The following is a 16,064-nucleotide window of genomic DNA, read 5'->3' on the forward strand; positions in this document are numbered from 1 at the left end:
CCACCACCTGCGTTGTGACGTCTCTCCTGCCAAGCCAAGCCACTCCGAGGAGATGGATGTGCACAGCCTTCACGCCTTAATGATTTGCACCAAGCATATCCACATGTCCCAAGTGGCAGAGGACAGGTGCCGGGAGATGCACCCCAAAAGCACCACCAAAGCTCAGCTATAACCCAGAGGAGTGGGGAGTGGAGCGAGTCAGGACATCGCTGCTCAGCTTGGTTTTGCCTTCTGCTGCCTGGAAAAGGGACCGGCTGCTCCAGCTGCCTGTGTCGGGGTCGCATCCTCGCTTGGGGCTGTTTGGCTCGACAGTGCACCTGGGGAGCTGCCGCACAAAACGCAGCGAGTGAGGGAGGTGGTTTGGGTGCCCGGAGGAGTCCCCTCACCACGCAGCAGAGCCCTGTCAGGTGATGTTGTCCTGCCACTGGCTCTCATTTTGGGATGGGAACTTTGGCTCTGGAAGTGATGGAAAGGTTGGGGAGAGCAGCTGGCTGGGTGGAGAGGAGGAAGGTGCTCCGGGTCTCCGTTGGGGCCATGAAGGAGAAGCAAGGGAGGGTGAGCCATCCTACGTGCGTGGGAGGATCCAACACAGGCAGAGAGAGGAGCAGCACAGGTTGCTCAGCCCGGGGGGATCCCTGGGGACACCGTGCATGGCAGCTGTGCCAGCACGAAGCCATCACAACCCACAGGGCAGGCACAAGGGAGGGGATGTGCTGTATCCTGGCATCTTTACAGGGAAATTTGGGCAGAAACGCAATTGGCTAAAGAATGAGAAGAGAATGCATGGTTTTGCTCTTACTTGGGTTGGTGCAGCCCTTTTCAGAGCAGTGGGTGACCCAGGAGTCGGCAAGGCTCAGTTAGCAGCACCAGCCCTATCTTAGGGATGAGTTGGGTCTTAATGACGATAGATGTTCTTGGGCCTGGATTTTCCTCTCACACAGCAGACAGCATCATCAGGCCTGTGACGTCCCACGGTTGACCCGGAGGGTGTCAACCTTGGGCATCCTACTGATGGGCACCTCTGCTTGCGAGTTCTGGAGGGCTCACACCTTGTAGGGCTCTTGCCTGCGAGACATCAAGCCAAGCTCCAGGTTCCTATGCTTGTTCCTCTGCAGGCTGGGGGCTACTGGGGATTAAAAAAGAAAAAGAAAAAAGGGGAAGAAAATACACCAAATCTCCTTTTTAAATAGTTGAATGCAAATGGCCTGAAGAACAATGGCAGATGAAATAGCATTTGGAGCAGGCTTTAAAGTGCTTGGAACGTGGGTAGGATCAAAATCAGGTTAGTCTTTGGAGATACAGAGTCTGCAGCTTGCCAGGGTGTTTTTAAGCGTGCTTTGATGTGTAGTTCAAACACTAGATTTGTCCTGGCAGACAGAAGCACTCACAAATTCATACACAGCCGCTCTCTCCTTCCCTCCTCCCCACTGTCCCCCATCTCATGAGATTATAATTTAGCTTCATTATGGAGGAGTTTTACTTTTATTTAAAGGCTGTCTAAATCCCCCTCCTGGGTCTGTGCATTATGCTGAAATGAGTTTACAAACGCCGATGAAACCTTGCAGGCTCTCACGACGAGCGTGGCAGCAGAAGAGCTTTGGCCCCGCGGGTCCGGTGGTGGCACCTCCTTGATTTCTTGGCTTTGTTTAGGGGCGCTGTGGGTGTGCGTGGTGTTAAACCCACACTGCAAGCTGGAAGAGAAATCCTGCTGGCTCCGGCAGCTGCGCAAGTGGGGCGAGATGGACGTCTGCCCCCTGGAAGATGGCAATTACGGTAACGAGCTTCCCAACATCACCAACGCGCTTACGCAGAGCTCCGGTCACAGCCAAGGTGAGTCTGGGCAGGGAGTGAAAATCCAGGGAGTTGGGTCCGGGTCAAAACTCATCCCAAGGTTGAGAGACCTCAGTTCACCTGCTGGTGATGTCTCTGGGAGTCAAGGGAATACAGAACATGTCTCTTTACAGCCTGTGGTTTTAGATACACTTGGAAATGTTTGGCTCTTTGCTACATCCTGGGTGAAGTCACCTACATTTCAAGCATCAAATTAGAGGCTATTTTAAAGCAATTTGACCTTGGGGGAGTTTAGACCCTGCGGTCTGTGCAGTTTTAGGTATGGAGTTTTACGAAAAACTGGTGCTGCTTGAATCAGAGCAGTGTTGAGCTTGGAAGCCCTGGCTATAATGTGAGAGTGAGGAGCTGGAGATTATGTAGAGCCTATTTCCCAACCCTTGAGCCTTGCTTACGGGCTTTTGATTCAGGTGATAGATAAGTCATTAGCCAGGAATGTTAAAGGCAGTTCAAGTGTGGAGCGCAATGTAGTTACAGTGGTGTTCCTTCTGCTAAAATATTTTCTCAACCCCTGACAAAGTATTTGATCCCTTTAAAATTAAGCACTTTTTCCCCTTCCTTTTACCTGAAGTGGACATTAATTGAAAGTTACTGTTCTTACCATGCCTCCATCTGCTGCACTGGAATTGCTTTTTGGTGTATTACCAAGGTGGGAAGAAAGTGGGGTGGCATGGAAACTTGGCTCCTCTGGGTGGGATTAGTCCCTTGGCAGCGGTTTGTGAGCGTGGCCGTCCTGCCAGCCCACTCCAGCCATGGCCCGGACCACGCACCCCAGCTGCCGCCCCCCGTGCATCCTCAGCAGGCGGCTTAATTTAAACCTGGCCCTGCTCCATGTCCTGTGCCAGCCCCGGGACTCCCCCCTGGTGTCCCCAGCTCCGCCGAGGATTCGCTCTGGTATTCGGGGCAGGTTGCCGGGGCTGAGCAGGTCACTTTTTTTAGATGCACGGGGAGTTTCCGAAGCACATGCTGGGGACGTCCCCTTGTCCCCATGCTCCTGCCTTTCCAAGTAGGTGACTGAAAGCAGCACAGGTCCTGGAGGTGTCCCAGGGTTAATGTTTGTGCATATGCAATGCTGCCGCAGATTGTTGCCAGCCTCTTTTTATTACCGAAGGAGAACAGCTGATTCCTGAAATCTTTCCTAATAAAGTGAGCAGGTTTGGTCCTCTACATGTAAACACCTGTTTAATTTCTCTCCACCTCGGGGTGTCTGCAGCATTCAGGCTAATTGCTTGTTGCCATCGTTTCCAGAGCATGTTTATCCAGCCTCCTGGATGAGCTTTGAGCAGTGCCTATTGTTTTCCCCCCTTGACTGCATTTAACTCGGCCTGTTTTGCGGGTTGCAGGACCTAGCATTCAGTGTTGCATCCCCTTTGGGGCTTCCTGTTTTGCAGCCCGCTGGCTGTGTTTGGCCCTCATGACCTGGCGTGGCTGGAGCAATGGCAGGATTGCTCCAGACAGGACTTTTCCTCCCGACAAACCACTTGTCTGATCTGTCTGGACAGAGTGAAATGCTCATCCAGCATTCGATAGCTTCAGAAACGTCAGTGAAGTTACAGAGCAGCTCTGAAGAGAAGCACAGACATCTGCTGCAGAGCAATGGTGGGGTTCCAGATGATGCCATCTCCTCCCTTCCAGCCCCCTCGCACAGCCAGAGGAGGTTGCTGGAGGTGAAGGTTCCCCCCATCGCATAGAGGCAGATGAAACATGCTCCTCGGTTCCCTGTGTGGCTTCAGGTGCTGCTGATCTAAGCTGCTGTGGTTCAGTGAAGCTGGGGCTTTGCATTGGAGCAGAAGAGGAGAGTTCGTGGTGGTTGCGGGGCAGTGATGCTGGCAGAAGCTCAGTCCTGACCCCTGGTTGAACGTCACAGGGGTGGGAATGCATGGCCATATTTCCAGGTGTCAGCCTCATATGTGACAGTGGATTATTGTAAGAAAGCAAACAGATGGGCAGTCCCTGCCTCTTTTCTTGCCCCTCTGGCCAAGGCAGCTGTTCTAGCAAGTTACATGGCAATGCCATCTAAGGAGACAGTGGTCTCCATCAGAGATGGGATGGGCAGCAGAGGTAGCTAAAGGCAATCTTTTCCTGTGCTCACATCAGAAACGGCTGGGATGGGACCAGATGGGGCTTTGCTCTCATTATAGAGACATTGCTCTGGGCAGGGAGGTTGTGTCTGGGGCCAGGAACAGGCTACCCCTGCCCCACCAAGGCACTGATTTTTTTTCTCTTTGCAGACTCACTGGCCAGGCCCAGACGAACCGTGTTCACCCGGGCAATCGAGGGCTGTGACCTCCACTGGCAGGACAGCCACCTGCAGCGCATCATTAGCAGTGACTTCTACGTGTCTCCCTCCTACCAGCGGGAGGGTGAGAGCCTCCTCTTCAACTCCCAGGGGCAGCCTCTGTGGCTAGGTGAGCATCCAAACCAGCAACCCCTTCCATGGCCTGGGTGGGTAGGGTTGCTAGTGGAGAAGAGCCACCCAAGACATCAAAGAAGCTTTGCTGCCCTGGGTCCTGGCAAGCTTCTGCATCCTAGATTGAAAGAGCCTCCCTGATCCTTAGCCTGAGGAGTGGGGCGAGCAGAAAGACTTGATGCCCTCCTACACCCCAGCCACAGTCCTTATAGAAAGCCCCACATCCTTTACAGTGTTGGGTTCACCTTGGTCAGCTTGGACCACACTGGTCATGTCCTCTCTTATGCTGCCAGTGTATTTGGCCATCCTCAGTGCAAGCTCTTACTGTTCCCAGTACAGGGGGACAGTTAAAGTCCTTTGAAAGTTGGCTGGGGAGCACAGCTGTTCTCTCTGGATATTTTTTTTTTCCTGCTCTCAACCTTTCTTCAGTCTTCCCTTAAAGGCAGTTAGCAGACAGTACAATTAAGCCTTGTATGAGCTTAAGGCATACTGGACCAGTCAAGCCCAGTACTCTCCTGTGTTGTAGACCTTTAGTCCTTGTACCTCAAGGCACACCACTTCTCTACTGCAAAGTCAAGACCCTGGATAGATCTGCAGAACCTGTCCTGGGATGAGAGTGGTTGAGATGAAGGGCTTGGGGGATGCCTGGTGTGGCTGTCAGCGCTCAGACTGACCCCAAAATGTGAGATGCAAGCCCTCCACATCTCCAGGAGGGTGAATGCCTCATCTCTGTAGCCAAAAAGGTGAATGTATGGACACAGAAAAAGTCAAAGCCCACCACTGCTTTTTCATCCACTTCAGGTGCTAGGATCTGCCATCCCCTGACGACTGGGAAGAGAATATCTACAGTCACGCAGAGATGTGGTTTGTGGAGCAGTCGCTACTAAATTCCTGTTAAGGCCAGGAAATAAGTTAAAAAGGGCTCATGTGAAGGCTGCTGGTACATCTCTGCTAGCTTAGGTGGAGCAGGAGCGGTCATTTCTACTCTAGGAGGAGTTTTGTGTAGCTGGAGGCAGCAAGGATGTGGTGGCCACAGCTCCCTTGTCCCTAGCATAATCTGGCACTTTGGCCCACCTGGTTGGTGCATGTTATTTTATCTTATGTAGTTGCCTTGATTTTTGGATTTTGCACTTTTTTGGTGCCCCTTCAGGGATGCAGCTCTGGGAGAAGAGTGTGATTTGTCAGCAGCTTCCAGTGATGAATTCAGCGAGAAGCTGAATATTTCATCCATTTAGCAAATGAATAGAGGGAGCAATAAGAAGCTCTTTACAGATGCGTTTGTTCTGAAACCTCTTCTTCATGTGTTCCTTGAGGGTGACCTTTGGGACATGGAAACTCCATTTGTGGAGGTGGTTGTCTGCATTTCCAAAGCTTTCTGGGCTCTTCCAGGAATAGAAATTATCCCTCTATCATAATTTTAGATCTTCTGTGTTTGCCTTTTTTTTTTTTTTTTTTTTTTTTTTTCCCCCTTTTGTAAAATTTTTGAAAAAAAAGTGTACATAGCAAAGACTATTTGTCCCACAGGCAAGCTGAGAGAAATATAAGGTCTTTTTTCCTTTGCCAATATCCACCAGATGGTACCAAGCCAGATATTCGTAAGCACTGGAAATACACTACCAAAGGAAATGGCCCTATGGAAATGGGAGTGTAGTGTATGCAAATAGGGTCCCCTGGAGGGTCCACTCCAGCATCACTCCCCGAGTATCAGGAGAAGGTGGGAAGCTCTCTCTGCTCATCCTAAAGCTTCTTCACAGCTCTTGTTTCTACACTGTGAAGCTCCAAAAAAGCCTCCCTTAGCCTTCCAGCCTTCAGGATACAAAGTTTTAAGAGAAAGACTCCTCGATTGCAGATTAAAACTGATCACAGCGAACGGATCCCAAGTCAGATCCACAGCTGGCGTGACCGACTTCAGTGCCACTAGACTAATTTATGCTGCCTGAGGATCTGCTCTTCCACAGTTAGTGACATCTCAATTTCATTTTTAATAAGCAACAGGCCCTGTTATAATGGGATATATGGAAGGAGAGATGTAAAAGCTTATAATGTGAAAATTGATTATCATGTACTTTAGACTATTTCCTGCTGTGCCCTTTGTTTTGGTACGCATGTTTCATTTCATTACTCCGAGCTGTTTCACAGTCTCTGAACTATACTATGAAATACATTAATTATCTCATTATCTTTGGGGCAAAACCTTCAGTCCTTCTTAAAAACCATAGTCTCTCAAAACCTTCTTTGGGCTCCATTAGACATTCTAAGTGTGATGAGGGAGGATGGGACTGCAGCTATATCTCAACACACACCCGTTAAAATCTTGGTTCTCTTTGTGCTTCTACAACTTAAAAAACAAACAAAAACCTCTATCATAATTTTAGATCTTCTGTGTTTGCCTTTTTTTTTTTTTTTTTTTATTAGTTTCCCCCTTGGTAGAACATTTTGCAAGAAAATGTGATTTTCACTGCTTGTTATGCAGCATGTCATGTCATCTGCTCCTGCTAATTTCTCACTCAGTCATAATCCTCTCCACAGTTGCTTGTGATTTCAGGTGAGCAATGAGCAGCAGGAACAAATGAATTCCTAAGCAACTGTGAGTTCTGGGGGATTCATGCAACCGTTCCTAGTAATAAAATGCCAGGTAGGAGAGCTGCAGAAGAGTCGGGGTGTCTGCAGAGCGCTCTCCATGGAAGCACTAAGGAAGCAGTTCAAAACATCACCCCAAATCTGCCAGTGTCCCCAGCTTGGTGGTGAATGCGCAGCCTCATCCTATGTGTGGATGCTCTCATCTGATGATGAGAGCAGGTAGAGGGTGCTGGAGGAGACAGTAAGAAGTGTTTGGATGCCCAGTGATGAGAGAAATCACCATAAGCTGAGCAGATTTTAGGAGAAGTGCATGGCAGGGTTGTAACAGCCTGTGTTTGGAGCCATCAATTGCAGCAGTGGCGTGTTGGAAATGCTTCTGCTAGATAAAGTTTGTGGAGGTGGGGATTTAGATACTGATGTGGCTGCTGTGGGTTGAATGTGGTAGGAGTCCCCTTAGTATTCCTGGTAGGCATCCTTGCCTGGAGCGGAGAGAAACAGATGACTTTAAGGCAGGGAGCAGGAGTTTAGCTGGTGCGTGGGGAAGACCAGCAGAAGAAAATGCCCTGGAGCCTGATGCTGTCAGGTTCTCTTCCCCCCATCAGTATCATCCTGTGAATTTCTGTGCTCCTCTGGCTCATCCATGCCCCTGTGTTTGTCCTTGCCTTGCAGAACACGTCCCAACAGCCTGTGCTCGGGTGGATGCCCTGCGCTCCCACGGCTATCCCAGAGAAGCTCTCCGACTAACTGTTGCCATCATCAACACCCTGCGACTGCAGCAGCAAAGGCAGCTGGAAATATATAAGCATCAGAAGAAAGGTAATGAGTAGAGCTATGGGAGAAACATCCTGTGAGGTCTAGCTGGGGTGTCCCAGCTGGTTGAGAAAGTCTTCTCCATCTCAGAGAGTAGTGCTGCCCCATCCAGAGCAGCCGAGGTTGAGTGGGCAGCGCTGTATCGGACAAACTGATGTCTCTGCTTGAGCCAAACCGCATTGATCCCCACCTGCTAAGGACGGAGAGGTGCCCACAAGCTGTCTTGGGGCTGCTGGACTAGGAGGGTTCTCGTTCCCACTGTTGCCGTGTCTGGTTGCCTGTAAGGATTGCACAGGTGATGGTGGGTGATGCCTGCATTAAAGAGGAGCTGCTTGGCTCCTCTGCAGAGCTGCAGTAACTTGCTGTGTGTGCCACCTTGCATTCGCTGAGCAAATTGCACCAGGAGACAAGATCAGTGTTTCTGCTTTTGCAATTGCAGTTGGCAGAGCTGGGGTCAGTTACTGCAGTGCTGCTGGTGGTCGGTCACTCTTGGGCCTTGCTAGCTCAGCCAGCTTGAGGTCATCAAAAGATGGAGCTTTTAAGACTCACTGGGAGTCTTTGTTATTTCCAGAGAGGTTTCTGCTTGTGTTTCCAGAACATTCAGGCTACCATTGCAAATGAGTCCATAAGCTGCAAGTCTGACTTTATAAATGCCATCTTGGGACTCTGCAGCCCCTCATGTCCTCCTGGAACAGAGAATGAACTGCTGTGTCTTATGTGACCTTAGGGCACCTTTTTTTTTACTGTGTGCCTGCTTGCTCTGATGTCTCTGGCAGCCTGTGGAGTAGCTGCTCTGAGCTGCTCGTTGCCCTTGCAAGTAACCATGCCTGAGTTGGCCCTGGAGGTCCCCATGTCCCAGGCTCATGGGGTAAGAAAAAGCCTTTGGTGTCAGAGACCTCTCTCGGTGCAGAACCTGTCTTTAAATTCCTCACTTCTGATCTCTGTCTTTTCTGGTTTTTGCAGAGCTGCTGCAGCGAGGGGCAACAACCATCACCAACTTGGAGGGCTGGGTAGGCCACCCTCTGAACCCCATCGGCTGCCTCTTTCTCACCCTGACTGAAGCTTGTAGATTAGAAGAGGAAAATTGCCTTGAAATTTCAGGTACTGAGCGTTCCTCCTGGCTCCCTTCCTGGTGGCTGTGGCTGAACTGAGCCCGGTGGGTAGACCCTGGGACTCAGGACTCCTGACCTTCAAGTATCCCCTCTCTCCACCTTTGCAGGAGCAACCAGGGCAGAGCTGCAGTGCAGAGAAGGGGGAGTTAGTGCCCTGAGTTTTCCCGACCTCTGGTTTGCAGCCAGGACAGAGCAGGACAGTGGCTTAGCAGAGCTGGGCCAAGGCATGCTGGCCCATGGGGAGGCTCTGGTGTCAGCCATGCACCCTGTTGCATAGGTCTCCTGCACCTCCTAGTGAGAGCAGGAGGGAGGGTGAAGCCCACATCTCCTGTAGGGAGGTTTTATCCATCACCTCTGTGTGACTGAAGGCTGGCAGGCAGGAAAGTGTGGGTCTTGCTTCTGAAGTTGAAAGGTTTTTCTCTCTGCTGTGGTTCGGCCACTTAGGAAGGCTCTTCTAACCTTGCTGCATCTCTCTCCCTTCTTCCAGATGCTGGGGACTCCAAACCCCCAGTGTATCAACATGTGCCCGTTGCAACCGGTAGCCAAGACAGCGGCGAGTCCTACCTATCCCTGGCCTTAGAGGTGGCCCTGATGGGGATGGGTCAGCAGAGAGTGATGCCTGAAGGTCTCTATGCCCAGGACAAGGTGTGCCGCAACGAGGAGCAGATCATCGCCCGGCTGCAGGACCTGGAGCTGGACCCAGTGCTGGTGCAGACTCTGCGGAAGCAGTGCATCTTGCTGCTGGAAGGTGGGTCTTGGTCCATCTAGCTGGCTCCTGTGTCTTAGCTGAGTGCTAGTAACATCTCCAGGGGTGCCCTTTCCAAGGGTAATGCCTGGCTTCTCCCTCTGTGGGTGTGGTGCTGAGTCTGTAGGATGACTGCTCTGTCCTATTATCTGGCAAAACAAGGGTTTGCTGTCATCCCTGGAGCAAGACCACCTCAGAGGCCTTATGGAGAAGGGTGCTAAGCACATGGCCTCAGTTTCTGAGGGATTTTGACCTGAAAGGGTTTTTAGAAGAGGAAAGAGCAGCCCTTTGCCCTGAGTCCAACTCGAGTAATGCACCAGGGAGCTACTGAGCATATCTTCAAAGCTTTGAGGTGCTGCAAACCCCAGCCACAGATCCTGCTGTGCTAATTATGGCTGATGGGCTCTGCTTCTGCCTAGGTGGTCCCTTCAGCGGCTTGGGAGAAGTCATCCACCGTGAGAGCGTCCCCATGCACACCTTTGCCAAATACCTGTTCTCTGCCCTGCTGCCCCACGATGCAGATCTGGCGTACAAGCTGGCTTTGCGGGCCATGAGGTTGGTGCATGTTTTATTCCGTCTCTGCCCCCTCGTTTTGCCTCCCTCCTCTGCTCCGCCGGGAAGCCGGGATGCTTTGCAACCCTAGAGCAGGGATGGGAGTGGAGGCAGGCTTGGAGCTTGCCATTCCTGGGATCATCCTGTGCAGCATGTAGGGCTTCCCGGGCACCAAGCAGTAGCACAAAGAGATTCCTGCTCTCTGGGTGATTCCTGGTTTTCAAGCCCCATCCATAGGGTTTTGCATGAATGTGGTAATGTCTGCTGGTCCAGCCCCTTACTCCAGGCTGCCTGTCCTGGTGACAGGCATCCTCCACTGGAGCAGGTCCCAGGCAGGCATGGTGCTGTCATCTGCCTTCTGTCTGCCAGGCCTCGGGCACCCTGCAGGAAGGGCTGTTATCCCAGCACAGATGGGCAGATGATTTGCCCCAGGCTCCAGGATGTCGCAGAGCCAGGCAAAGAGCACAGTCACCCTCTGTTCTCCATTAAAGCCCAGCTCCATGTCTGGGGCTGGGGACAGGGCCGATGCTGAGAGCTGCCCCATCTCCCTTCCCAGTGCATGACACACCTCATACATCAACCTGTGTACTGCCTTTTTTTGGCAGGGGCTGGGTAAGTCTTGAAAACACTGGAATCTCCCAAATGAGTCAATGCTTGAAGGACCGTCAACCCCAGACTATCCCAGTGCCCTCTCCCTCTGACACCATTTTCCTTGCGGCATTTCCTCTGCAAAATGGGCCATCTGTCCCCAGTGCCAAGGGAAATTTTGAAATGCCCCTGTAGTGAGAAGAGCTGCTCAGGAGTACAGCCACACCTAAAAGAGCAGCCAAGGGCCTCTGCAGTGCATGGTGACACCATGCCCCACCAGACCTAAGACCTCCAGCCACCAAGCAGGAGTAGGACTGAGTGCCCCGAGGGTGCATACTGCTCCCTCATCATCTGTTAGTGCCCATCCCCTGCTCCCAGATGAGACCCACTGTGTCAAGGTGTTTCTGACCTGGGCTGGGAATGTTGGGCTTCTGCTGCCCTGTGGGTACTCTAAGCCTGCGAGCAAAGAGAGCAGAGACAGTGGGATGCTCTCCATGTCCAGGGGGACAATTTCCCTTCTGCGTGCCCTGGCTGGCCATTGAGTTACTGATACCAGCAGCAACTTAGGGGCTTAAGAGCCAATGTGGTTTTGGCACCGTGGCTGGTGACGTGAAACTCCTGCTCCCCTTCCTTAGGCTTCCTTCTCCCCCGGGCTTTCCAGGCTTTTAGATATCCCCACGAAAGCAGGTAACCCAAACCGGCTGCGGGGGCCCTGGGGAAATGTGCCGCTGCTTCTGATCACAACCGGGCGCTTTAAGAAGAACCAGATGATAAAGCCAGGAGTTCTGCTGGGCGCTCTGACATGAAAGGAGCGGAGAGGGAGGAGGGATTTTGCTTTTCTTTTTTTTTTCTGAGGCTTGGGCTTTTTCTTACAAGTTTATAAATCACTTCACGGATCATTCTCCTCCTTTCAAGTTGGTCTCAGATTGATCCCTGCGCCCATGTGTTGAGCACGCTGCCTCGGGAGCCCCCACACGTGCACGGCAGCAGGATGCTTTCAAAGGCGCTGCAGGCAGCCCCTGCCTCGCCTCATCAGCGCCTTGGGGAGAGGGCTGGGCTGGGGTCTGATGTTGCCTCCTCCCATTTGCCCTTTAGGTTGCCCGTCCTGGAGACCACGGCACCGTCCGGCGACGTGACTCACCCCCACCACTTGGTCTCGGTGGTCCCCAGCAGATACCCACGCTGGTTCACCCTGGGGCACCTGGAGTCACAGCAGTGTGAGCTGGCCTCCACCATGCTCACGGCAGCCAAAGGTTGGTCGAGGGGGCAGCTCTGGGACAGGGGTGGTGGGACAATGCTGTGCAAGAGCATCAAAGGGATTTTCATGAAGAAAAGGGGGAGCTCCTGCTTCTGCTCTCTTGACCGCTGGCAGAGACCAGCTGATTGCCCTCCTGGCAGCCCACCATGGGATCTCTGGGGCTCTTGGCCCAAAGGGCCCCAACGCTTGTGGTGTGGCTGGGCAGGACAGGAGGTTCCCAGGAAGTGCAGGCAACCCTGCAGGGATGCCAGCCACAGTGCTATAGATCCTGGGCAGTGCCCCTGGGTGATGCTGGACAGTGCCTGTCCTGCAGCATGGTCAGCTGCCAGACATGTTGTAAGTTTCATGCCATGGTTTAGTTGGAAGCTGCTTATCCGTTTACATCTGCTTTGTCTCTTCCTGCCCTGTGGTAATCATTTTGCACAGGCTGTTCAAGGGAGAAGACCTCCCTATGCACCAAACTATGTGTGGCTTTCAGCAGGACTGGAGATGGGGCAGCTGTGCTGGGTGGGACACCTTGGTGTCAGCCATGGGGGTGCTCCTGAAACACCTCCTTGCTGGTCTCTTGGGCCTCTTTGGTGCCTGTCCAGGCACAATCTTGAAGGCGAGCATAGGCTTTTCATGGAACATCCCTCTGTCTAGAAACCATCCCACCAGGATAGCGAGTGCCTTGTGCCCCATGAGGGTTAGTGAGCCAAGCAGTTACCACTGCCTCCCAATCTCCCACACAGCCTGTGGCAGCTTCCAGCCCCTGGTACTGCCAGCCTGACAGGAAAGGTGCTGCCTCCCCAGTGAGGTGGAAGGTAAATGAGCTGTCAGAAAGCTCCAGCCTCTTCTCTCCTTTCAGCCCCCCTCGTCTTGGGGGCTTTTCCAGGGCTGATGGTGATGGTGTCCTGCACCTGCCTTGCAGTGCCCTGATGGTAGCTGGCTTATCCTTTAGTTTCTTCTCCCTTCCAGCACCTAATGGGGGTGAGATTTTTTTTTTCTGGGGGTGTAGATCCATCGGATTGCATCTATTTTTCCCACTGCCCCTTCCCCAGGTGTTCTCCTGATGCAGCATGTCCCGATGTGATCCTGCAGCCTCACAGCCTCTCGCCCACACCCCCACAAGCCATTTTTGGAAAGCTTGGATTTTGGTGGCGATGCAAGCGGCTGCTGTGGGTGGCAGGCGATATCTTTAGCTATTAGTCACCCGAGATGTCTCCGTGTGCCCAGGTGCAGCACTAGGCTTTTCACACTGCTGTGCCTTGGTTGGTTTTCTTTGCGTGAGGCTCATCTGCTCCGTTTATACTATGGGAGTAGAAAAATGAATCTGGAACAAAGCAGAGGTACCTGATGTGGCATGTTGGCATCTCTAGTCTGCACCCACGCCAAAGGTCCCTCTCCTCGCCCTGTGTCCCACAGGGGCTGACAGGAGACATTTCCAAGCCAGATTCAGGACCGTGATGTATTAATATGCCTTGGTGGGTCTCTCTCCCGAGACCCTGGCCCATCTTCCCATGCTATCACGTATCTTTCTATCACCCATGGCCTCCTGTGGCAGGAGACCCACAGCATGACTAGGTGTTGTGCCAGAAACCCCATTCTTTGAGGGTATCTCAGCTTGACCTGGGACATCCAGGATCAAGGTGCAGTGACCCTGGCCCAGCCTTTGCTAGCTTTGCAGAGAGAAGGGACTTACGGGCAAGACAGTATGTGTGCAGCAAACAGCTTTTCTTCTTCTTTTTAATGTTCTAAATGAAGACTGACCTTTCTGCAGCCGTTCAGCACTGGGCATCTCCCCAAACCCCTCCTTTGCTGGGAAGAGCCTGCTTTACAGCTGTCAAACTTGAGCCCAGGGTAGAACATCCAGGTGCCTGGAGAAGTCTGCTAATGCTCCAGAACGTGTCTGGGATCACTCAGGCTTGTTTGTCCTCTCTGTGAGAGGATGATCTGGAGCGAGGATGGGTGCTGTAGGATGTATCATCTCCTGGGGAAGACGCCTCATTTTGCTGTTGGACTGCAGGACTTGATCTGTGGTTCCCTCCACGTGCATGTCTAGAGGGGCTGACCATGCTGTTCACCACCCAGTGCAGGCAGGAGATGGGGCTTGAGGGCAAGGTGGGGGAAGGCCAAGCCATCTGACCATTTTTTCCCTGCACCCAGGGGACATGCTGCGCCTACGCACAGTGCTGGAGGCCATCCAGAAGAACATCCACTCCTCCTCCTTGATCTTCAAGCTGGCCCAGGACGCGTTCAAGATTGCCACGCCGGCCGACAGCAACTCGGACACGACGCTGCTCAACGTGGCACTGGAGCTGGGGCTCCAGGTATGGGATGGTGCTGGGGATGCTGGTGGCCCTTCTCCCCCATATGCTGGGGCAGCAGCACTGGTGATGGTCTTCCACCAAGCAGGAATTCATCCTAGGATGGCCGTGAGCAGGGGAGCTCGGCCCTGGGAGGCCCCTGTGCCTGCTGCAGTTTGGGTGGAGGCGAGGCAGCACTGGGGAGCCGGTAGTCAGCTGGACCAGAGGGATTTTTGGGAGAGCACCACTGTGTTGGGTGGCCTTGTTGGAGCCCTGTGGGGCGGCCGGTCACCCCGAGTTTGCCTCACAGGTGATGCGAATGACCTTGTCCACCCTCAACTGGCGGCGGCGGGAGATGGTGAGGTGGCTGGTGACATGTGCTACCGAAGTGGGTGAGTGCCTTGCTGTGCCGGAGGGTCCAGCCAGCATGCGGTGGGAGCTGGGTGGGCACGGAGATCCTAGGGTCATTCATAGCCGTGGGTATCTGAGCTCTCCTGGGTTTCCTGTTTCTTCTGGGTAACTGGATGCACCTCAGAGCACCAGCTGGCAGGGCTGGGGTCACAGCAGTGTCTGGGTTTGGGACTGGGACAGATCCCCTGTTCCTGGGCTAGACCAGTGGTGTTTGCTGTGCCCTGCAGCATGTCAGCACAGGGTAGCTTCTGCCTGTCCCCCTCTGCCCTGTCCCATGTGGTGGCTTTGCCTTGGCTTCGGGCATCTGTGGACTCACAGGAGCCCCGTGACCTGAGCCAGGCTCCAGGACTGTGTCGTGACCCCGGTGTTTTCTTGCAGGGGTGAGGGCCCTGGTGAGCATCCTGCAGAGCTGGTACTCGCTGTTCACTCCCACGGAAGCCACCAGCATTGTGGCGGCCACGGTGATGTCCCACAACACCATCCTGCGCCTGAGCCTGGACTACCCGCAGCGGGAAGAGCTGGCCAGCTGTGCCCGCACCCTGGCCCTGCAGTGCGCCATGAAGGACCCGCAGAACTGCGCCCTGTCTGCCCTGACCCTCTGCGAGAAGGACCACATCGCCTTTGAGACCGCCTACCAGATTGTCATCGACGCCGCCTCCACCGGCATGACCTACACCCAGCTCTTCACCATCGCCCGCTACATGGAGCACCGGGGCTACCCGCTCCGGGCCTTCAAACTGGCTTCGTTGGCCATGACGCATCTCAACCTGGCCTACAACCAGGACACGCACCCAGCCATCAACGACGTGCTCTGGGCCTGCGCCTTGAGCCACTCTCTGGGCAAAAACGAGCTGGCGGCCATCATCCCACTGGTGGTGAAGAGCGTGCACTGTGCCACGGTGCTCTCGGACATCCTTCGCCGCTGCACCATGACGGCCCCAGGGCTGGCCGGCATCCCCGGCCGCAGGAACTCGGGGAAGCTGATGTCCACCGACAAAGCCCCGCTGCGGCAGCTGCTGGATGCCACGATAAGCGCCTACATCAACACCACCCACTCCCGGCTCACCCACATCAGCCCCCGGCACTACGGGGAGTTCATCGAGTTCCTCAGCAAGGCCAGGGAGACCTTCCTCCTGGCGCAGGACGGGCACATACAGTTTGCCCAGTTCATTGACAATCTCAAACAAATCTACAAAGGCAAGAAAAAACTGATGCTGCTGGTGCGGGAGCGGTTTGGGTGAGCCCCGGCCCCCGCCACGCTCACTGGCAGGGTCCGGCCGCAGCACGGGGACTCGGGAGAGAAGAAGGAAGGAAAGTGGAGATCACCTTCCCCCCCATAGGCAGAGGCTGCTCTGTTCTGGTCTTGTTTCCTTTTTTTTTGTTTTGTTTTGTTTTCTTCTTTTTTTTTTTTTTTTTTAATTTTTTTTTTTTTTTGGTTTTAAACTTTTCCCATGTTTGCAGGGTC

At 53.4% G+C, this 16,064-nt stretch overlaps 1 protein-coding gene across 1 annotated transcript in view; it reads left to right on the plus strand.

Annotated features, from left to right (window-relative positions):
• ZSWIM5 (zinc finger, SWIM-type containing 5) overlaps positions 1–15,991 on the plus strand; it is a 29,732-nt gene extending 13,741 nt beyond the window's left edge. The window contains 10 exon segments of the mRNA XM_014939511.1: positions 1,651–1,830; positions 4,080–4,256; positions 7,508–7,654; positions 8,612–8,749; positions 9,248–9,508; positions 9,925–10,060; positions 11,741–11,898; positions 14,049–14,212; positions 14,499–14,580; positions 14,978–15,991. Coding sequence (XP_014794997.1) covers positions 1,651–1,830; positions 4,080–4,256; positions 7,508–7,654; positions 8,612–8,749; positions 9,248–9,508; positions 9,925–10,060; positions 11,741–11,898; positions 14,049–14,212; positions 14,499–14,580; positions 14,978–15,840 — 2,306 coding nt within the window. The 3' untranslated portion in view covers positions 15,841–15,991.
• The last annotated feature ends 73 nt before the right edge of the window (positions 15,992–16,064 follow it).

Source organism: Calidris pugnax, unplaced genomic scaffold (genome assembly GCF_001431845.1).
Source record: "Calidris pugnax isolate Ruff unplaced genomic scaffold, ASM143184v1 scaffold18, whole genome shotgun sequence".
Taxonomy (NCBI): Eukaryota; Metazoa; Chordata; class Aves; order Charadriiformes; family Scolopacidae; genus Calidris; species Calidris pugnax.